Consider the following 24,179-nt stretch of genomic DNA (forward strand, 5'->3'; position numbering starts at 1 on the left):
TTCATTTTTTCCTGCATGTTCTGTGTTGAGGTTTCCATTTTACCCCCAATTTCTCCGGTTAGACGTAGTCCCACGTCAAAAATCAGGCTCCTGCTGAAGTGTACTCTACTGAAAATTAACATCAGATACATCTGTTTTGCAGAAATTGAGTCCATTGTTGTGTTTTTTATAGGTTTGTTTTCCAGTACGGTATGGGGACATGACGAAGTAGATACTGAAGACGGTTTCGGGAGCGATGGTGAATACTACAATGACCAGGGAATTGAGGAAAAAAAACGATAGATAAAGAGCAATCAAATGGGCAGGCCTACTTGTAGAAAAGTTCACTGGATCCGCAGACAAAACTGATCCTAAGTCTACTGAATTTAAAAACATAAAATCAGATTTTTTTGGAATCCTCAATTAAATACAGTGGAACCTCGATTATCCGTGAGCGGATGATCCGCGGTGCGGTTTATCCGCGAAAGCGAGTGCCATAGTAATGCTATGAACTTTCCCGGAATTTATCAGTGAGTGGTAGGATTTTGCTTTTTTTGTTTTGGTCATGGCTTTCACATCTGCATCTGCATCTTGCATCTCTTTTTTAGACGTTTATTGCGTTACCCGCGATTTTCGTGGTCCGCGGTGACCTAGCCAGACTATTCCGCGGATAATCGGTGTTCTACTGTATTCATTTACCGAACTTTCGGAATGAGGTTATGAAATCCTATCAAGTCCAGATGTTTTGCAAAACTACCGGTCGCCCACGTATGATCACCACAAAGAATTCATGCACTACGAAGCGAGCGAACCTTCGAACCGTTTTGTAGAAGATTGGATTCCTAAAAAGCTAGATGTATGGGTGCCACACGAGTTGACTCAAAAAAATCTTTTAGAGCGAATCAACGCCTGCGATGCACTGCTGAAACGGAACGAACTCGACCCATTTTTTAATAATATGATGACTAGTGATGCAAAAGTGGATCACGTACGACAACCTAAAGCGAAAAAAGTCGTGGTCGAAGCGCGGTGAGCCGGCCCAAACCATCGCCAAGCCCGGATTGACGGCCAGGAAGGTTTTGCTGTGTGTTTGGTGGGATTGGAAGGGAATCTTCCACTATGAGCTGCTCAATTATGGCCAAACCCTCAACTCGGTTCTCTACTGTGAGCAGCTTTACGTTTGAAGCAGGCAATTGACCAGAAGCGGCCTGAAATGATCAATAGGAATGGAGTTGTTTTCCACCAGGACAACGCTCGGCCTCACACATCTTTGATGACCCGCCAGAAGCTACGGGAGCTCGGATGGGATGTCCTATTGCACCCACCGTATAGTCCGGACCTGGCTCCAAGTGATTATCATCTCTTCCGGTCCATGCAAAACGCTCTTGGTGATACTAAGTTGGCCGCAAAAGAGGCTTGCGAATACTGGCTGTCTGAGTTTTTGTAAATAAGGAGGGGGGGGGTTTATAAGGGGGGAATAATGAAGTTGTTCCCACCGAAAGGTGCCTTACATTACATTACAGGGACTCCGAAGTAGGACTACATTAGCCTGGGTCCCAGCCCATTGCTCCTTTACAGGTAACGAGAAAGCGGACTCGTTAACTAAACTCGGGGCCTTGGAAGGCACCATTTTTGAGCGACAAAAAACCTATCATGATTTTTTTTGTACTCCTCGTAGTTATGTACTCTCCAATTGGCAACACAATTGGAGTGAAGATAGTATGGGTCGCTGGTTACATACAATTATTACCAAGGTATCGACAAACGCATGGTTCAAGGGATTGAATGTAGGTCGGGACTTCATTCGCGTGATGTCCCGCCTCATGTCAAATCATTACTTGTTAGATGCACATCTGTATCGCATTGGGATCGTTGATAGTAATATTTGAGTTTGTGGTGATGGTTATCATGACATCGAGCACGTGGTCTGGTCCTGTATAAACTTTCATTCTACCAGGGCTCATCTATCGGATTCACTCAGGGCACTAGGAAGGCAATCTGACTTACCGGTTAGAGACATCTTAGCTAGTCGCGACCTCAACCTTTTGTTTTCCCTTTACCAATTTCTCAAAAGAAATGATATCTCTGTTTGATTCCTTCCTTCCTCATCAAACCAAACTACCCCACTCGCTCCATCCTAGTTCTAAATCCTAATCCTGTCCAATTAATCTAGTGTTAGATTTAGTTATTACTGCATTGTTAGTCTTAATTATATAGAAATAAAGTTATATTTTAAGGTGAAATTTGACTCTGTAAACGTTAGATAATAAGTAATTGAGCCTGATTAATAAACGTTTTTGGAGAAAAAAAAGGGCTCCGAAGGATCATTTTTCCCGATGCTGACACCGAAGCATCTGAGGGCGCGGCTGAAGTTCGCGAAAGAACACTTCGATTGGATCGGTCCGAAGACGCGAAAGCGATGGCGAAATATACTGTGGTCGGATGAGACGAAAGTAAACCTCGTCGACTCGGACGGAAAAACTTGGATCCATCGCCCAATAGGCTACGCTTACATGCCACAGTATACCACGAAAGCATTTAAGCATGGAGGAGGGAGCATTATGGTATGCTTCTCCTGGTACGGGGTTGGCTGGGTGGATAAGATCATGGATCAGTACCTCTATGTCCAAATCCTAAGAAATATCATGCTGCCACACGCCGAGTGGGAGATGCCCTGAAATGGCAGTTCGTGTTGGATAACGATCCGAAGTACACCGCCAAGACCGTCAAAAAGTGGTTCCAGGATAACAAAATCGACGTCGTGGAGTGGCCTGCGCTGTCACCGGATCTGAACCCTATAGAGAACCTATGGAGGACCGTGAAAAGATCGGTGCACACGGATAAGTCGAAAAAATCGGTTGAGGTTGTATCCGTGACACGACCGCTTAGGATGTAGGACCACGCAAACATTTTTTTTTTAATTTGCTGGTTTACCATTTCTGATAGTATTTATGAATACGTCGAAATTCGATAAATAACCCTTTAGTAAAAAGTTCCGGGGACCCTGAAAAGTTACAATTGCTTGCGTGGTTGCAGTGATAAACTTCAAGTGAAATACTAACTAGCGTTCACAGCTCAAGGAGAAACATAAAACACAAAACGAGCAGAATAAGCGACCTTTGTTGTTTCGGGCACTGTTCGCGCCCGACTCGACCGCTCCGGAATGACGTCATCGTTGCACGCATTGAGCGCATGCGCGGGACATGCATCACCGACATCACCATGCACCGACGAACCAATATTCATCGCTAACGCTACCCGTTCACAACTACATAAAAAGAGGTGGCGGTCGAGAGTTTATTCAATCTGTTTTCACACGTTATATTGTAACATCGTCAAATAAACCACTAGTTAGAAGAAAAGTGTTTGACTTCCAAGTGCACTCTTGCCTTCCGAATAAACCTTCGCACCATCGATATCTGGCTAGTAGACTGCTGTGGAAACCAATACCTGCCTTTCTCAAGGCGGAAGAAAGAGTTAATTTCCACACAGTTGAAACGTTCTTTCCGCTTTACAGTCCACTGCCTTGGCGCTGAGGAACGCGCCAACATATGGTCCTTCGAACCGGATATCGAATCAGAGTGCTTATGCGAATTGGTTATCCGGTGAGAGTGTTGTGAACGGAAGTCTGCTAGGGAAAAGTAGTCCGGAAACGCGTATCGAGTGGGAAGTGTGAAAAGAAAACGTTGAGAATGCCGAGAGTACGACACACACCGAAATCCGACCAAGTTTCGGATAAAGAAGCCGCCACACCATCGAAGAAGGAAGATCCCAGAGAATCCTTGTGCAATCAGCTCCAGCAGATGGAAGCTGCCACACCAAAGAAGAAGGAAACAGTGAACACCAGAGAAAATTTATGCTACCAGCGTCAACAGATCAGCAGAAAAGTGAATGTGATTAACCGTCATCTTGAGGAAGCCGAAGATGAGCCACAGAAGATAAACCCATCATTACTGAAAGTGTTTGCGAAGAAACTGGAGCTCCATTATAAGGAGTTCACAGACATTCATCGCGAAATACAAACATTGACCGTTTCATCTGACATCGAGGAGGAGGAAGAAAAATTAGATCAATTTGACGCGCTTCACACGAACACACTCGCTTTGTTGGAGCAACTCACCGATATATTTTCGCCTGCCATGAATTCCAGAACAGAAAATTCAAATCAAACTGTGATTGTTCAACAGCCAATAAGAGCACCTGTGCCAACTTTCGACGGCAGAGTGGAGAACTGGCCGAAGTTCCGCACGATGTTTGAGGATATTTTCGCTCGCAGTGGAGATTCCGATGCAGTTAAACTGCACCATCTCGACAAGGCTCTAATAGACGATGCAGCGGGCTGGATTACAGCAAAGATAATTACAGACAACAATTTTCAACAAACATGGCAGCAACTCATCGATCAATATGAGAATCCAAGAGTGATCGTCGACACACATCTCGACGGATTGCTTGATTTAAAGCCAATAACTAAGCGAAATTTTAAGGATTTACTCGAATTAGTTAAATCTTTCAATCGCCATGTTGGCGGGCTCGAGTATCAGGGGCTGAAAGTGGATGAGCTTTCAGGCCTCATTTTGGTGAAAATTCTTACGTCGAGATTAGATAGCCAAACACTTCAACTTTGGGAGAGGAACCAACAGCATGCTAAATTACCAAATATTCAAGACACCGTATCCTTCCTTCGCAGCGAATGTCAAGTTTTGGAAAGGTTCCAGAATCGATTCCAGGTTACATCAAAGAAGGCGCAGTCTAAGCAGTATACGAGCTTCAGGCCGTCGAACCAGAAATCATACACAGCAACAGCTGCAACTTCCGTAGGTTCCTGTGAAATATGTAACGAGAGCCACCGCCATTTTGAGTGTCCGGAGTTTCATAAGCTATCACCGATCCAGCGTAACGCAAAGGTGAAGGAATTGAAAATCTGTTTTAATTGTCTCCGTCCTGGGCATAGATCCCTAGAATGTTCATCGAAGAAAACATGCGCTCGATGTCACCGTAAACATCACACACTTTTGCATCAGGAATCGTCTACTACAGAAGACCATTCTTTCAGCCACAAAATGGAAGAACAACCATGTTCCAGCACCCCAGAGAAGTTTACCGTTTGCGAGCCAGTCACCAATACGGTTGTATCTTGTAATTGCCACAGAGCTACTACAACTGTGATGTTAATGACTGCTATGGTGCGGGTCAGAGATAATTGTGGATACACAACGCCTTGCAGAGTGTTGCTGGATAGCGGATCACAAGTGAATTTCATATCCAAGTCGTTAATCGATCGTTTGTCCGTCACACGACGGCCAGTGTACAAGCCCATAGCCGGAATTGGTGGGACCAAAACGTACGCCAAAGAAATAGTGATGGTGGAAGTAGAATCGATGCACTCCGACTATTCCACCAATTTTGAATGTTTAGTGGTTCCTAACATAACGGGATCAATTCCAGCAACGCATATACAAGTATCATCATGGCCAATTGATAACAGTATACCCATCGCAGATCCGAACTTCAACAACCCGGCTCCCATCGATATGCTAATTGGCGTCTCACAATTTTTACAATTGTTGAAGACGGGCCGTGTTCAGCTAGGAAACAACTTGCCTGAATTGATAGAAACACATCTTGGATGGGTAGTTGCTGGTAGCATCGACGATGGCGACTCTCAACATTGTTTAGCCGTTGCAAATGATTCAATTTCCGAAGTTCTACGCCAGTTTTGGGAGTTGGAAGAAATTCATGAAGCTTCACAATCTACTGAACAAGAAGAGTGCGAGAAAATATTCCAAACAACCCATTATCGAGATATTACAGGAAGATATGTGGTAAGTTTACCTTTGCGAGAATCAATTCAAGACCTAGGTAACAATCGAACACTGGCCATGCGACGCTTCCTTTCGCTGGAAAGAAGACTTGCGAGAAATCCGGAACTGAAGCAACAGTATCAGCAATTTATCGAAGAATATGAATCTATGGGACACTGTCGAGAAATAAAGGAATCCAATTGTTCACTCGACAAGGGCACGTATTATATTCCGCATCAAGCTATTCTGCGCCCATCGAGTTCAACAACAAAACTGCGAGTAGTGTTTGATGCATCGTCTAAAGCATCACCGAGTGACAAATCACTAAATGACGTCCTTCAAGTAGGAGGAATACTTCAAAGCGATATTTTCAGTATCCTGCTACGATTCAGGAAACATCGTTTCGTTTTCACAGCCGACATTTCAAAAATGTATCGTCAGATCCGAATCAATCCAAACCAGACACGCCTCCAAAGAATATTCTGGCGTTCTCATCAAGATGACCCTCTTCGTATACTGGAACTTACTACAGTGACGTACGGCACGGCTGCCGCACCATTCTTAGCGACCAGATGTTTGATGCAGCTTTGCGAGGACGAAAATGATTCATTTCCACTCGGCGCACAAATCGTCCGCCAAGATTGCTATGTTGATGACGTTATTTCGGGTGCGAATTCAATTAACGAAGCGCTTGTCACCCGCAACCAAATTCGAGGACTGCTGATGAAAGGTGGATTTCCAGTTCATAAATGGAGTTCGAATAGTGCTGAAATTTTAAATGACATACCGGAACCGGACCGAGAAAAGTTAGTGCATTTGGACAATACATCAGTTGTTATAAAGACTTTAGGGATGATATGGAGTCCAGAACAAGACGTGTTTGTTTTTAGTGTAAACAGTGACAATCGTAACCCGACCAAGCGCTCGGTATTGTCCGACATTGGTAAACTTTTCGATCCTCTGGGACTTCTAACACCAGTCACCGTTATCGCCAAGATGATTATGCAGAAAATTTGGAAATCTGGTCTCCCATGGGACGCACCTTTGGAGAACGAGCTACTGGAATCCTGGTTACATTTTCGTGAGGCTTTAGCATCAGTGAGCGAAATAAAAATTCCCAGATATACCATGATTGTAAGTGCTGCTGTCGTGGAAATTCATGGGTTTTCCGACGCTTCAAATGCTGCATATGGAGCAGTAATATACATTCGATGCATCCTAGCAGATGGTACAATCCGCCTTAATATGTTGTGCAGTAAATCCAAGGTATGTCCAATGGGTGAAATGAGTATTCCCCGCAAGGAATTGCTTGGCGCTCGCCTTCTCTCGCGTTTAATAGTGAAAGTGCTGAAATCTCTACAGTTGGAGGTCAAACAAGTGGTTCTATGGTGTGACAGCCAAGTGGTGTTAGCTTGGCTTCAGAAGCCACTATCAGTTTTAGAAGTGTTTGTACGTAATCGCGTGGCAGAAATAGTGAAAAATACCGAAACTTATGCATGGAAGTATGTGAAATCCAAACAAAACCCCGCCGATTTGATCTCCAGAGGACAGTTTCCAAAGGCTCTCAGTACTAACGAACTTTGGTGGACTGGCCCAAAATACCTTAGCATCCTCGAGTATCAATCAGAAACCCCTGAAGACATTCCTGAAAATGAAATTCCGGATATCAAGCAGACAACTGTCATAGCCGTGCCAGTAATCAACAACGAGAAGTTGCCGATATTTTCAAAGTTTAGCTCCTTCAGGAAACTGCAGCGGGTACTCGCATTTGTGCAGCGATTCATCCGCAATTGCCAGCTTAAATCATGTACGGAACGAGTTCTGAAAAATCATCCCACCATTCAAGAACTCCGTTCAGCCTCTCACTTGATAGTGCAGATCATACAACAAGACGTTTTTGCTGATGAAATTCAACGAGTACGAGCTGGAGAACCCAGTAGGAAATTATCCGCTCTTAATCCTATTTACATAGATGGTGTGTTGCGCGTTGGAGGAAGGCTTCAAAACTCCCAGTTATCTTTTAACAGCAAGCATCCGTATTTGCTCCCTAAACATTCAATTACCGATCAAATTATCCGCATGTATCATGAAGAACACCTACATATCGGACCAACAGCATTACTAGCAGCTCTTCGTATGCAGTTCTGGCTAATAGATGGAAGATCCAGCGTTCGGAAGATTACACGAAATTGCGTCACCTGTTTTAGATCAAAACCTAAAGGTTCCAGTCAGTTGATGGGAAATTTGCCGTCTTGCCGAGTTACACCCGCTTATCCGTTTGAAAGAGTTGGAATCGATTATGCCGGGCCTGTGTTTGTCAAAGAAGGCCGACATAAACCAAAGATTGTCAAAGCATTTATAGCTGTCTTTATATGCATGTCAACTAAGGCGGTTCATCTAGAATTAGTGTCTGATATGTCAACAGCTGCTTTTTTAGCAACATTGCAGCGATTTGTGAGCCGACGGGGCCTTTGCCGAGAAATATTTTCAGACAACGGAGCCAACTTTAGAGGGGCCAAATCCGAGCTAAATGAATTGTATCATCGGTTCAGAAACCGAGAAGTTGTACACGAAATTGAATGTTTCTGTCTACCAAAGGAAATCTCCTGGAATTTCATTCCTCCAGAAGCGCCAAATTTTGGCGGGCTCTGGGAAAGTGCTGTCAAGATTGCCAAATACCATCTTAAAAGGATATTGAAAACTGCAAATCTGACATTTGAAGAGTATACCACCGTTCTCACCCAAGTAGAGGCAGTTATGAATTCCCGTCCTTTATGCACAACATCTGCAGTACCCGATGCTGATATTCTTACGCCAGGTCATTTCTTAATAGGTCGTCCCCTGATTGCGACACCGGAGCCTAGTTACAACGAACTACCAACGAATCGATTATCGAGATGGCAATTTCTTCAGCACTTACGTGAACAGTTTTGGAGACAATGGAGCCATGATTATTTGTTGAGTTTGCAGCCGAGAGGTAAAAACCGTACGAAGCAGCCAAATATTCGTCCTGGTATGATCGTGTTGCTTGAACAAAGAGATATACCACCGCAATGTTGGAAATTGGGGAGAATAGTACAAACCTATCCGGGTCCCGATGAACTAGTAAGAGCAGTAGATGTCAAGATAGGAGATTCGGTGTATAGAAGAGCAGTATCGAAATTATCTGTCCTTCCCATTGACGACAATGCAGCAGATTCAGTGAGTTCTTTGCAGCCTGGCGGGAGTATGTTCGCGCCCGACTCGACCGCTCCGGAATGACGTCATCGTTGCACGCATTGAGCGCATGCGCGGGACATGCATCACCGACATCACCATGCACCGACGAACCAATATTCATCGCTAACGCTACCCGTTCACAACTACATAAAAAGAGGTGGCGGTCGAGAGTTTATTCAATCTGTTTTCACACGTTATATTGTAACATCGTCAAATAAACCACTAGTTAGAAGAAAAGTGTTTGACTTCCAAGTGCACTCTTGCCTTCCGAATAAACCTTCGCACCATCGATATCTGGCTAGTAGACTGCTGTGGAAACCAATACCTGCCTTTCTCAAGGCGGAAGAAAGAGTTAATTTCCACACAGTTGAAACGTTCTTTCCGCTTTACAGTCCACTGCCTTGGCGCTGAGGAACACGCCAACAGGCACAGATAGATTCTGAGAATTTTCCTCAGAGCAGATGCAATACTCATACGCTAGCTAAAGCTTACTAACTATGCAAGGGTGGAGTTTACTTCGCAAATATTCTCTTTTCGCAACACCCTTCGTTGTTTCTATTCTAGTGGCTGCATAAGTTGCCCGTTATTGACAGCGCTGTTCGGGATAGCACACAAATGGACAGAACAAATGTATGGGGAATTGGGAATGCTTCCGATTTTCATCAATTTAAACCATATACAGACTATGGTATTGTAATGTATAGCATATCAAACAAATCTTAAATTTCCGATTCGATTGGTATGCAAACCGTTAAAATCCATTCGCAGCAAAAATAGTTATTAACGTTAACTTTATTTCATAAAAACGTGACCTGTTTTCAGATTTGGCACCCTTGATGTAAGACGTAGTCCTACGTCAAAAAAAGAAGCACACTGTGGGATAGGATCCAAGCTTGTTGGTATGCCATCCCGGTCACCAGGTGCCAGAAGCTGGTGGAATCCATCCCGGTTAAGAAAGGTTACACGACCAAGTACTAAGTAATGTGTTAATTATAGATATGATAAACATGTGGCATGTACACGATTTAAATTCGGCTCTGTTACACATAAAATTCGGCTCTGTTACAGCTAAAAAACTCCAGCCTAAAATAAACAAGAGATAAAAAAAAACATGAATTTTAAAACCGGTCTTAACTTTTGTGGTGTCATTTTAGTTGTTAAGTATGCTTAAAACACATTTTTTAATGAATGACTACAGATGCCATACATTTCTTCGAACAATGCAAATAAATTATTATAAATGGATTGTCAAATTGTGTGGTGCCTACAAATAGTGAATCGCTACTCACGAGCTTCCCATCTGCTCGTAAAGAGTGCTGTTTGATATCCGTATTCCATCTGCTGTATGATTCTTGATTAGCGCCTTGATCTGTATATCATCAGTGGTGACACGAACTTTCCGGACAACCCAATGAGATAAAAGATTAGCATTACTTTGTCATAGCGTCTTAAGAAGTTCTAAATTATTCTTTTTTGTCCAGTGTAAGTTTACAGTGAGTTACCGAATGCCTTTTTTCTATAATTCACCTCAAGAATTGTTCATCAAAATATATAATCAGAGAAAACGCGAGATTACAATATCCGGATATAAACGTGAATGATTGCTTCAATCTGTTATTATTATAATGTACGTGATGCGTGATGGAACCATCAAACTCCTCATTTCCCTGTTCGTGATAGCAGGGACACCGCAAACCGGATCGCAACGAGGTTAGGGTTGTCCAGACGAATATGGACTTTCGGCTGTTTCAATCATGGAAACGAACATTACATCCAAAATCTTTCATATATAATTGAGTATGTATTATACATATATTTATAGATTTTTCAGATGTTGTTCCTTCTATCCTTTTCTCAGTTAACCTCTTGCTCTGAATGCGAACAATAACAATTTTCCCTCCATCTTATGTTTCTGCATGTCATCATGTCTTATGTCTTTGTTATGTGGTATATTTTTTCTGTTATTGTGTCCAACTCTTTCTCGCTCTAAACTTCGCCTACTTAATGTTACTTACAGCTTAAGCCTTAGTGTTGTTTTTTGTAATTAATTAGTAGTTACCGTTTTATCCCCAAATAGCATTTGTCTTTCTACTTACACTCGCCGCGGAGTTCTACTACTGTATCTTTTCAACATCTCTTTAGCAAGTGTTTCTCATGGTATAAAAATACTGTTGTTTGTATGTGTAAGTCAGAAATGTTAAGGCGCTCGCAGCAATTCAGGATAGGGGAATAATTTTCACAGCAACGAAAGTTGCTAATCGTATTTTATGTTTTGCGAACAGAGGGATGAATAGGATTTTTTTTCAAGGAATATACAGAACCTAGAATTTCATATAAAGCCGAAGCAGAGCATTTGTCCTTCAAACTTGGGGTGAGCACAAAACAGAAATATAACTGTTTGAACATTCTTCTACCATCTTACATCTTACACGCTTAAATGGGTTTCTTGGACGGAAAACTTGCTTAGTATTTTGTTGGTTTCTAAACATAATAGCGCAGCAGCAAATCAAAAACAATGGTTGCGCTCAATGTATCCTTATGCGGTAGAAGAGAGGCTGTCACAATGTTATTTGTCTCGCATTTTCCTTTCAAGCTTTTACGTTTTTTGAGCTGAATTCTTTTCTCTGGATTACCATTCTCCTCACAATCAGTTCTGGCCACCCTGGGGGTTCCCTTACGAAGGTTCGGTTGTAGTTTAATATCGCATCTCATTCAGTATTAGGAATATTTACAACAATTCTCGGTCACTCAATTACATCACACACATACATGACTGCACACACTCACGTTACGTTTATTCACATTTCACCCGTTTCTCTTAGTTGTACATGTTCCGTAACGGTAAATATTAGTTAACCAGTTTCGGGAAACGCTTTCGAAAGAAAAAAAAAAACAGCCAATATAGTATGCACATGTGTTCGGAGGGGGGAAGGACTCACGATTTTTGCCATTTGTGTTAGATTAGCTTATTAAAAATTGTTCCTAGAAATTAAAAAAAATATTAACTCACGGAGAAGTACAAAAACCAAGAGACAAAGCGCACGACGAATCTGCTGGTGGTCCGTATTAAGAATGAGCCCGACGACACAGCTCCCGCGCTAAACTATCGCGCTCCTGCGCAAACTAAAACTTAACCGTAATGTTCACGTTCCAGTTCGGACCTCATTCGAGCGGCGTTTGCTCTTCGGGGAATCCGGATACCTCGGTTTGCTCTAGCACCGGGTTACCATCGCATTGGTACGATATCCGCAGTCGCATCCGGAGAGTGGACTAATAAATTCGGAAACTGATTAGCAAAAAAGAAAACAATCTGAGTGATTGAGGGGAGAATACCTTAGCAGTGCTGGAAACGCGCATTTCCTGCGTTATAGTTCCACCGGGAGGCAGCATCGACCCAGAGGGGGACAGCATTTGCAGCGTGAAGCTACGTGGAACGGCAGCCTGGAACATGATAAATACGAACAAGAAATTTTTAGGTAATGTTTGAAAAATCATAAACAATTAATTTACCTGGAATAAATATTGTTCTAATGTGCTTAACGAATTATTTATAGCCGTCATGACGATATGCAAACATCCGCCACTATACTTTGCCATAAGCTGCACGAATAGACCGTTCTTATCTAAGGCTGTCAATGTCTTGGAGTGTTCCTGAAAAAAATCTCTAGTAAATCTCAGATCGAGTAATTACATAGCATCATCGAATTCAAACCTCATTATTGTTAACTGCCGAGACGTTATTGAAGAGGCTATTCGAGGTGTTGTTACCAGTGTTGTTGAACAAGCCACTCGTCGCGTTAATAGTGCTGGTGGGTGAAACAACACCCACAGGAATTGTCACAGGCGTCGTGTTAGAATTCAGTAAATTCTCCAGCCCACCGAACGAGGACGAAGACGTGACAGTGCCGGGTATCGTATTTGTCACCTTAATGCTATTGTCATTCAAGCTGTTTAAATCCAAACCAATTCCTCCTCCACCGAGGGGATGAATCGCTGCAGGTGGTGTACTTGATGGCATATCTAGCCCTCCAAGTAGGTCCAGCAGGTCTTGGTTGTTCGAACTACTGGTAGTGGATGGCTTCACGGTGACAGAAGGGACTAGGTCTATACTTTCCGCTGGGTCATCTCCACCCCCGAGTAAATCTAGAAGAGCGTCCGTGCCAATTTTGGTTACGCTGCTGGAAATAATTCCATTGCCCTCCGACTCGTCCCCACCACTCTCAATCAGATCGTTCGAATGTTCCTCGTAAATGCCACCGTTGTCAGTTCCATTCGGGAGAGACTTCTGAATTTTTGGCATTTTCTCCAATAACGCCGGACGGAGATGACTATACTCCCGGAAGAGCTGGGAAAACTCCACACCTCGCTGCTGCAGGTCAATGTGCAGATGGGTGCCAAATGCTTCTATAACCTGCTTCGCTCGAGCTTCCCTGTAAAATAATCATAGACATTCATTAGGCTCCCTTCTCAAAATCGCCATTCAGAAGCCCATACTCATCCTTGCTGTGGATTCTGGTGCTCAGCTTGGCCAACGAAACAAGCGCATACTGTTTACTGGTGATCGATACCGAAGTGGACCACAGCAACTTCTGATACAGGTCAACCAGCTCACTTTCTGCAGGAATTTCAACATCTTTGGTTTAGAGTTGGTAACACGGAAAAGAAAAAAAGATAAAAACACAAAAACACTACTTTCTACTTTTGCTCCACAAAATCCTACGTGTTCAATATCGCTACCACTATTTGACGACAGTAGACACAAACAGCCATTCCATGCCAACCCGATTTGATGGTTCTCAGATTTCCGTTAAAATTTCATTCGTTGTTCAAACAGAGCTTTCATGCACACATGCGCCACATGACCTCAATTCACCTAAAGCCATGCGCTCGTCGACGAGCATAAGGAAAAATACATTCACTTGCGAAATGCTATCATGATCAACTCAGACACAGCCCCTGCTTTTGCCAGGCTAAAATACAATCGTTTTGACAGTGCGTGTGTTCAAACAATAAATAAAACCTTTAATGAGCTTCATTGCCTAGAATGGCTTTTTTTTAATGAACAGATATGAACATTTACATCATATAAACATTTTAATTTGGTTAATCGTCAAAATATGGCCCGAGGAAATCGACAGTGTTACTTCCTTGGAAATTCCAAATTCGTCCACATATCAACTAATCACCCTTATTCTGAAGTCCGATCGAGTCAGAATTGTTCGAATGGATCGCTATTTTACATTCTGTAATCCGTTCGTAATCCAAACATCCAAATCGTCTAAGGCGACATTGAGCTTCATGTTCCAGTTCTGTGAAGCGGAATAGGTAATGGATTTTTGGGTGGAATAAACACGCTCTAGAAACAAAAATTATAAAACAAAATTTGTTCAACCGTTTCAATTATGTGTTCCATGTAACAGGGTAACACATTCTCTGCAAGTGGGTAAAAATTTGAATCAAAGTTGTGTCTGATAATGATTTTATATTATGGATTAAGTTTTGGCGGAAATTCAAGGTAATTTATAGAAAAATATTTAAATTAGGATCAGAAAAATGTCTACTAATTATTCAAATAACGTCAGGTGATAAATTTCATTCAAGTTCAAACAATTTGAAATTGCTTTTGGGTCTGCCAATCTGATAGAGAGTTTGCATAGCATGATCGAATTCTAACCGAAGGGATTTCAGCATGCAAAAGGTAATTTCGATCGAATTTCAAACCAATCGGTTTTCGGAATATGGATGACAGTTCGATATTGTTATCACAAACATGGCTCATGGTCAATGCGGGGATCTGACGTATTTATCGTCTTGCATGGCAGATAGAAAATGTTCAAAACATTTTCCTAAAAATTTCATCTACGATACGATCACAAATGTAGGCGGATATCCAATATATCAACGAAGAAATACTGATAATGGCTGGGAAGTAATGTGACTGTGTTTCAAATTCAGAATACCGATGTGAGTACTCATTGATTAAATGACAACGGCGAAATAATGAGCTACCATATTGGTCGGTACATCAACTCCAATGAAGTTTTCTAGTGTATCTTTGGTTTACCATGCATTAACCAGAGTTATGAACATAACCGTCCAATGACAATGTACACCGCCATCTCCGGCATCATAAACATCGTTTCGGTCAAATCATTTCATTCGTTGTATTTTATCTATCACATTTGATAATTTTATAGATATTTAAATCTTAGAACATATCTAGACTAGATGAAAATAAAACATATGACAGAACGTTTGCCGGATCAGCTGGTGTTAACATACAAATACAATCAATAATTACGAAGACAGAACTCTTTTTTTTCAATTTTGATGTGTCGATTATTTGAATCAGTCCAGTAGATCAAAAGTTATGATTTTTGAAATGGATTATTTTTGGAAAAAAGGGGGAAAATTTAATATTTCGGAACACCCTTAAATGGGAATGAGATCCCCAATGGAAAAATTATAAAAAAAATACGGGTCTATAATTTTGCGATAAGGAACAAAACTAAAAATTTTCACGAAAATCTGGGAATCACTGTATCAGTATGACATGGAATGGCTGCAAAAATAAACGGATTGATTACCTTCGATACGCTCACTGCTCAGCAGCAAATCTCCGTACTCTCCGATCGTCCACACTGCAACCTGCAGCAATGGTTGCTTGTCTTCGAAAGAATTTGTGATATTGTGGAGAGAGTCCCACAATCGAAGACCAATGTATGCCTGTTCCTCCGCAGGGCTGTTCAGAATCAGATGAATTGTGGAAGATATAACGTCATCACGAACGTAATTTCCGGCCTATAAAAAATAAAAAAAACACTGTAGTCAGCCTCATCGGAGGACAACCTGCGCGCGTATCAAACCTACCGCAATCAGCACACTGAGCAGTGTATCCAACCGCCAACGGATCGAGGTAGCATATCGCTCAGCCACGTGCACCATCCGGCTGCTGCATTGTGCCTTAAAGTCAGCATCCGCTTTCTCCAGGAAGATCAGCAGCTCCTTCGACATCGCCCGAATGTTTTGTGAATTGATGAGCGCAAAGGAAAGCTCCATCGCACGACGCCGTATCGAGACATCCGGATCTTTGAGACACTCCAGAATCGTGCTACGATGGCGCTGGACAGCACTTATATCGGCGTGGACCGTTCGTAGCAGCGTATTCAACGCAACGTAGCGAATGTTCTTGTCGCTGTTCAGCAGGAACCGACCGAGAATGTTCACCGCCAGGACACGTAAACCGCCCTCGGATCTGAAAAATACATTTCAAACTTTTTTTTTGCATGTGCTCAGAATCATGGACCGTGAAAGCCTACTTAATGTCCATTATGGAGAGCACTGTTTCGTACAGTATCGTGTTGCCCACGTTTTTACTCGTCTCGGTATTGGTAGCAACCTGGGCCAAAATATCGTTCATAGCCTCGGAAGCGTCCGGGTCATTGTGTCCCAGTATTCTCAACAGTCGCAGAATTTTAACCTAAAACAAATCAATGCCATTGTTACTCATTGCTTATTTGGAAATCTTTCGAAGCACCACACTTACCTGTAGGAATGGATCGCTCACACCGCTCACGTCATGCTCGGGCGAGTACCCAGCCAGTATCAGATTCTTCAGTATTCGTACCAGATTCGGAACAATCTATCGGATGATGGAAAAAACCGGAAACAAACGAAAATGAAACCAACGTTACTGAAACAATCAGACAATCGTCGTTTGCAATCAATCTGTGTTGAGTGCCGAGAATGCAATCCTCGACGTTTTTGTTTGGCTCTTATGGCATGGGTGGTAAGAAGCACACACCAAATCCATTCTTTTGTAGCACATAGATTGCACGTACGCGGATAATGTTACCATGACAGAGATGGGGGATGGGCATTGAGAGTGCAGAGCATAACAGTGTTGAGCAGAAAAAGAAAAGGAAATGGGCGAGAACACGGACCGCAGAAAAGGTGTCCTCTCGTTTATAATGCACAATAGAGTTATTGCACTTATTCCGTCAATGTTTATGGTTTCGTGCGGCCAGGAAGAGGGACCCAAAATGATTGAGCCAATGGAAAGCGAGGGCGCACATAACTAGAGAAAATTTGAATAATTAATGCGGGCAGCAGACGAGAAAAAAAGCCATGATAACAAACAACAGAACTGGAAGCTGACAGCTACAGCGGCTCGATGGATGGGACAGTGAGCTGGATCATGACCATGAGTTTACATTGCGGTGTCAGCAGCGCCAAGCAACCATATGGAGCTCCTCGGTGGGATATCGGTAACACATTCCAAACATTGCCGAGCAAACTCCGGACGAATGGTGGTTCATGCATAATATAACCAAGCTACAGCAAATATACGGTAACGAAGTTGATGATACAAACTGTCAGTAGAGATGATAAATGAATAATTTTTATTGGCTGTTAAGTGAAACTGGATAGAGCGAGAGCGAGAGTTCGGTGGAATGCACATTCCGCGTATTTCCTGAAAGCCGGCCACATAAACGGATGCAGGACACATTCCCACAAACAACAAGACAAATAGATGCAATATGCATTGCAATGCAATCTATACACATACATGTATATACTGCGTCGAGTCTATAAATAATTGTACAGAATGCGGATGAGATTTAACAGATGGCATCTCGAGAAGAGTAGTCGATAAATAAATTAGGTTCATTCAATGTAAAATGCAGTTTGAGCAGAAGCATAACTATGGGTGGTCTGCATTATATTCCGATTCAAATTGAACAGGTATTTCAAAATATAACATTGAGATTGATATTGATCCTCGAGTAAACCGCGAGTAATCGGTCGAATCCTACTAAAAAATTAGCGACTCCGCTAAGCTTATGCGAATGAATGAATTAAAAAAAATGATATTGACAAAACGCATTCTCAGCAAACAATCAATCGTATAACCAGCGTATATACAGCAGCATATATCCTTAATTTTGAGTGGTATATGATGCGCCTAACTGGTTTATACATATAAAAGTTGAGGCGATATACATACACGACATATGCTTGTGAGTTAGGTTGAATAAATAAACGATTCACGTTGCACCTTACACAACTATTGTCATTCGAATATACGATTTACTGCAGTTCACAAAAATTATAAGAAGTTGTGTTCAGTGCGCGACCGCCTTGTTGACATAGAACAGTGGTTAAATTCAAGTCGCTTGTTGATAACTGCGGATATAATTTTATAATGCTACGAAAAATTTGAAATTACCATTCTACTAGTTTGATCGCCCTGAAATGTTTTTATTGTAGAATCATTTGACGATAATTGTTTGATGATTCATTCTTGCGCTCGCGAAATAATAGATGCTCGAGATAAGCGCAGCTGTCATCCTTAGTTGAGAAAGTTTTGCTACTAGCAAGCGAAACCAAATCACATACAAAATTCCAGAAGATTTATTTTCTTGGTGAGCTGACAATAGCCTAGCTTGATGATTCTCCACGCAATTGGGTAGCTCAGAACCTTAATGCAATGGCGTCAGTTTGGTACAATGATTGTAATGCCAGAGACATCAGCGAGTAATTTGGTCGCGCCCACAACTCAATCCGAAACGAAGACATGTGATGACGTAAAACAAGGAAGAACAAGCGATATATTTCAGTATCGTTCTGTATTCAAAGCAATGATACAGAACGATACTGAAAGTTTGCCTTCCTTGCTTACTTGTGACAATAAACTTCTCTAGTTCCTTCGTCTCTAACCTTCAAAAAGGCCCTTGGAAAACTTTACTTTATCCATCATATTACTCCTCCACCCCCATTGCCTTGAGAAAGGCATTCGATCCCTCGCCGTCCAGCTCGCCCAGCAACGATGTTGTTCAGTCGAATTCCTCACGAAGAATGAAAGTTTGTCTCAGCGAGATCCACTGTTTATACTCTAGGCAAATATTTCCCTTCGTCTCCGTGAACAAAGGAAAAGAAGAAGATTCCTTTGTTCACGGAGACTTTGCATCTTACGATTTTCCCTTCGTTGCTCGTCGATAAGTTGTTCGTTATTGACAGCTCTGTTCGGGAAAGCACAAAAATGGACCGAACAAATGTATGAGTAAATGGGAATGCTTCCAATTTTCATCAATTCAAACCATATACAGATTATGGGATTGTAATGTATAGCATATCAAACAAATCTTAATATATCTTTCTGATTCGTTTGGTATGTAAATCGCCAAAATCCGTTCGTGGCAAAAATATTTATTAACGTTAACTTTATTACATAAAAACGTGACCTGTTTTCTGATTTGACACCCTTAATGAAAGACGTAATTCTACGTCAAAAACAATCGAATCGCCATTTTATATATAAGAATATTTATGTTTGTAGAAATAGAATTTATTTAATTGGATTTTAGTGGAAGTGGAATATAAATGTTTAGAATGGATGATGTCGGTGGTTAAGAAAATTGCTTCGATACTTCGCACGGCTATCTGTGATACAATTCTAGAGCAGTTAAAACTCGTAAATATGACACGTGTAGCGCCCTTATTTAATTTATAAGTCCCGCTTATGTCGAACCGGCCCCACTTTAGTTTTGTTTATTCGTCAAATTTCCAGGGGCAAGTTCAACATAGCGGTTTTGATTGTACAACAGGGGTCGCGCAGAGTCAGCACCACGGAAACGTGTGCGAACGATTCTAGCGCGACCGGAAGAATTTTATGTTAGTAAATAAGAAATTGTGATTGTTCAACATAGCGGTTTGGTTATACAACAGGGGTTCGCGCAGAGTCAGCACCACGGAAACGTGTGCGTACGATTCTAGCGCGACCCGAAAAATTAAGTTAGTAAATAAGAAAATGTATTTGTAAACATAAGATGAAATAAAAAGTACTGAGCCAGTCGGGCCAGGGGTAGTATGCGCAGTATGCTGGATAATTAGATACCGCGTTTGTCTTTTTAATGACAGGTGACAAAACTAGTGCTACAAGTGGTGACAGCGGTGGGATCCAGAAACCAGTGCTACAAGTGGTGACAGCGGTGGGATCCAGAAACTAGTGCTACACACGAAAGAAATGTATTCGGATACATCATTCCTGGTTGCCAATTTAACCTTTTAACTGTGTTCTAAGGAAAAGGAAGTCTTCCCAATCAAATTAACAAAATACTTACTGTAGTTTATTTAAAATAATCACTGCAAAAAAAATCATAGGAACGATCTCAATTCTAAATGATTTTATGTTCAATTTACTGAGAATTATTTGTTCTTTCAAGTAATTATGATTGTTGTTTTACATAATTTGATACTATTTGTAAGATTTGGCAGCCTACACCCAAAATTGATTTTTAGCTCATGTTTTGTCATCCCGATTTAAGATATTAAATGAGCGTAAAAACAACAGAAAATGCCATGACTCACAAATACTGGTAAGCATTTGTATAATATGCTAGCTGATCCGGCAAACTTCGTCCCGCCCAACATTTGTTTTTTGTTATCAATACCTACAAACATTCACGTTTTCTTACTATGAGCAAGTTCATGGGTCCAATCGCAGAACTGTTCATCAATTGATCATCTAATCGGCCCCGTTGAATTTACCTTTTACTATAAAATTCCTAGTATTTCTAACAAAACTCATCATTATCAGATTATTTTCAGACACAATTCTCGTTCAAGATTTTTCAACCACTTGCAAATAACATGTTTCTCCGTTACATGGAATAAATGTTTTATACAGAAAATATGATGGAATAAAGACAGCCCTAAATCGGACAATTCCTTCCTCGACTTCTGCTCTTATCAACACATCCGGCGATCCTTTTTTTTTTGGTTTAGATAGAAGAAGATTTAGGAGTGCGTTCCATCACATTAAAATCCATTTCCAGTTTCGAACAAAGATAAATTTCGATATCGCAAACATCAAATGGACTAACAGCACTTGTCACTATGTAATTGTAGAACATATGGGAATTTAATTTTCCGAATTATCCCTTTTTCCTTCAGAGTTTTCCGAAAATTTTCAATTAACATGTTTGGTTGGAATATTTTTGGTTGAAATATGTGTAATATTTTTATGGAACCCCTTCTCCATTCCTGAGGAGGGAGGGGTTTCATACCATTATAGAGAAAAGTTTCATACCCAAAAACCTCGAGTTATGCAGAAGTTTGTGTTTCGTTTGTCTGGCAGCCCCCCTTAGAGAAGGGGGGTGGAGTGTATTCACCATAGAAACATTTCGTGCCCCGTGAAACCTTCACATGCAAAATTTAGCTCCGTTTGTCATGCCAAATTTAGCTCAATTTTTTTTTGGAGAGTCTAACTACCATAGAAACATTTATGACACCCTAAAACCTCAATATGCCTAATTTGGTTTCATTTGGTTGAATAATTCTCGAGTAATGCAGGAATTTGTGTTTCATTTGTATGGCAGCCCCCTCTTAGAGAGGGGGGTGGAGAGTCTAACCACCATAGAAACATTTGTTGCACCCTGTTTTGTCTCAACACAACACAAAGTCGCTGACGATCGCACACTCAGATCGCAGCTTGCTCTGACTCTTCGAAGGACCTCGGCGCACATTCGCCGTAAAACACCACTCGAAATAAATTAAATTTTCTCTCTAATTTTTAGCGGCACACAGCAGAACCAGCAGAGAAATTTCAGTGGCTAAAACACGCCATTAACCGCTGCACAACACGATGCTCACAAAAGGACGACAGGATCAAACACATTCGTTGCTTGTTTGTCGCTCAGTGACTCACAAGACAACGGAGGATGAAAAATACGTTGGTCGCCCTGTTGACCAGATTGGATTCCACTGCTGCTGCTTCACTGGGACACTTCTTCAAAATAAGGCAATTTCAATTTACGAACTTATACCTTTAATTGTCACAAACAGAATGAATAAAAACTTAGAAACTACACTTTCTTCTCGCTATGTTTGTATGCCACTGCATAGGCGAGCGCAGCCATCGTTCTCCCCCTGTTCGCCTGCAGCTGGCTCTGGTCGCGTTCGTCGCGAGCACACCCTAAAACCTCAATGGTGACCGGAATAAATCGCCACAGTAAACAACTGCAACAGAAACAACCGCTTAGAAAAAGTGTAGTAGGCTAGAAATATTTGGCGCGGGAAAAACATCATGTGCCTCACATTTCTATTATAAATTTATTCTCTTGTTCTCGTTTTTCGAAATTTATTCTGAGGACAATGTAATGGGGACGAAGTCCCCATTTGGCGAGGATAAGGAATCGAGGCGGCCCATGCCGCCAAGATGACGCAATCCGAGTCCACCGCCGACCCGCCGTCGGAAGCGGCGGTGTCTCGCACGCAAACCTGGGATCCACTGATTGCCCGGTTAGTTTGAAACATAGGATACGATCCTTTAGCAATGTCCGACCGAGCTCTAGCGAGCGTCGGACGGTATACGTCTGCCCGGGGCGTTACGTTTGCCTGGGGCGATACGTTTGCCCGGTTAATTCTTGTTTTGAAATACAATACCGCGCCACAATATTTATAGCCTACTACACATTTTATAAGCGGTGGTTTCTGTTGCAGTCGTTTTCTGTGGCGATTTATTCCGGGAACCAACCTCAATATGCCCAATTTGGTTTCATTTGCTTGAATAATTCTCGAGTAATGCAGAAATTTGTGTTTCATTTGTATGGCAGCCGCCCCTTAGAGAGGAGGGTGGAAAGTCTAACCACCATGGAAACATTTATTGCACCCTAAAATCTCAATTGCGTAATTTGGTTTCATTTGCTTGATTAATTCCCGAGTAATGTAGAAATTTGTGTTTAATTTGTATGGCAGTATGACATTGTGTTTAAATATGTTTTTCAACTAGAAAATGTTTCTTCCTATTGTTTCAAGATGTTTTCCTCGCATTCACGTTCACGGAAACTCTAAACCTTCCTTAACACGGTAACACGATCTTTTGCAGTACTACATAAATTTGAAATATATATTCATACAACTCACGAAATTCGGGTGCCTGATATACATATATGATGTCGATCAGACTGATTTTACGATAGTTAATATCATAAAACCGATGCTTTTTATAATGAAATACGACATCTATATAAATAAAAATGCCAAATGTGTTGCTTAGCGCAAAACCTGCAGAAGGAATGGTCCGATTTGAGCCGTCTTTATTTTGTTGTATTTGTCTCGGCCCCTAGATCAATATAGTGGAGAGAAAAATCGGAAAATTTTCGTAAAACTCTGGAGGAAAGTCGGAAAATTCAGAAAATTTAATTCCCATGTGTTTTACAATTACATAATGATAAACGTTGCTAGTCCATTCGATATTTGCGCTAACGAAATTGATCTTTGTTCGAAAGTGGAAATGGATTTTCAGGCGTAATAACGCACTTCTATATCTTCTATCTATATAAATAAAAATGGAAGGCCGAACGTGTTGCTAAACGTTTGCAGAATTAAGCTTCGTATTCCGTAAGTGTGAAGCAAAAATTATTCTCAGGCGGAAAATAAAAATTATGTATGAACATTTACTTTTGTGTATCAAACATGTATTCCATGTAACGGAGAAACATGTTATTTGCAAATGAATCTTGAGAATCTTGACCGAAAGTTGTGCCTGAAAATGAATTTATATTATAATGGCGAGATTTGGTAGAAGTAATAGGAAATTAATAGTAAAAGGAAATTGTGAAGGGCCAACTAGAAGATCAAGCAATGGAGAGTTCTGCGATTGAATTCACGAACATTCGCTTATTAAGAAAACGTGAATGTTTGACAGTATTCATAACAAAAAAATCCATTCTGAGCGGGATGAAGTTTGCCGGATCAACTAGTAATAAATAAAATCGGGGTTTTCGCATGTTATACTATTTTAGATACCCAGCAAACATTAAATCGTATAACTTTTGCACATGCTAGGTCACACATTAATTCGTATCAAATTACAATCGTATAAAATGTCAATTGCATCATGCATCATGTGTATCTGAGATCGTATAAAATGCAACAACACGATTTTCTACTTAGTATAGTCATAAATTCTGGTACACGAAATATTGGCCATCAAATCATCTTCTTATAAAATTTAATTCAATATTCTCAACAGCTACAAATTACACAAACAACACAACGCTAGGTCGCATATAAATTCGTATCAAATTACAATCGTATAAAATATCAATCCAAGGATGCATCATGTATATCTGAAATCGTATAAAATGCAGAAACACCATTTTCTATATCACT

General features: G+C 41.2%; 2 protein-coding genes across 11 annotated transcripts in view; one reads left to right on the top strand and one right to left on the bottom strand.

Moving 5' to 3' along the window:
• Positions 1-3,671: 3,671 nt before the first annotated feature.
• LOC129772959 (uncharacterized) lies at positions 3,672-7,908 on the top strand. The gene is made up of 2 exons (XM_055776493.1): positions 3,672-7,700; positions 7,756-7,908. Exons 1-2 carry the CDS (start codon positions 3,672-3,674, stop codon positions 7,906-7,908), a joined length of 4,182 nt encoding a protein of 1,393 aa, XP_055632468.1.
• Positions 7,909-10,783: 2,875 nt separating this feature from the next.
• LOC129774253 (AP-1 complex subunit gamma-1-like) overlaps positions 10,784-24,179 on the bottom strand; it is a 69,738-nt gene continuing 56,342 nt past the window's right edge. For 8 of the 10 annotated variants that reach the window (XM_055777963.1, XM_055777972.1, XM_055777969.1 and 5 more), the window contains 9 exons: positions 16,549-16,644; positions 16,322-16,482; positions 15,873-16,257; positions 15,590-15,803; positions 13,497-13,635; positions 12,715-13,432; positions 12,513-12,653; positions 12,336-12,443; positions 10,784-12,272 (listed from right to left, as the gene is read on the bottom strand). In XM_055777963.1, the coding sequence (XP_055633938.1) occupies positions 12,165-12,272; positions 12,336-12,443; positions 12,513-12,653; positions 12,715-13,432; positions 13,497-13,635; positions 15,590-15,803; positions 15,873-16,257; positions 16,322-16,482; positions 16,549-16,644 (2,070 nt within the window). In that variant the 3' untranslated portion in view covers positions 10,784-12,164. The remainder of the gene's footprint in view (positions 12,273-12,335; positions 12,444-12,512; positions 12,654-12,714; positions 13,433-13,496; positions 13,636-15,589; positions 15,804-15,872; positions 16,258-16,321; positions 16,483-16,548; positions 16,645-24,179) is intronic. The other 2 variants (XM_055777968.1, XM_055777966.1) reach the window with 1 other exon arrangement.

Source organism: Toxorhynchites rutilus, chromosome 3 (genome assembly GCF_029784135.1).
Source record: "Toxorhynchites rutilus septentrionalis strain SRP chromosome 3, ASM2978413v1, whole genome shotgun sequence".
Classification (NCBI taxonomy): domain Eukaryota; kingdom Metazoa; phylum Arthropoda; class Insecta; order Diptera; family Culicidae; genus Toxorhynchites; species Toxorhynchites rutilus.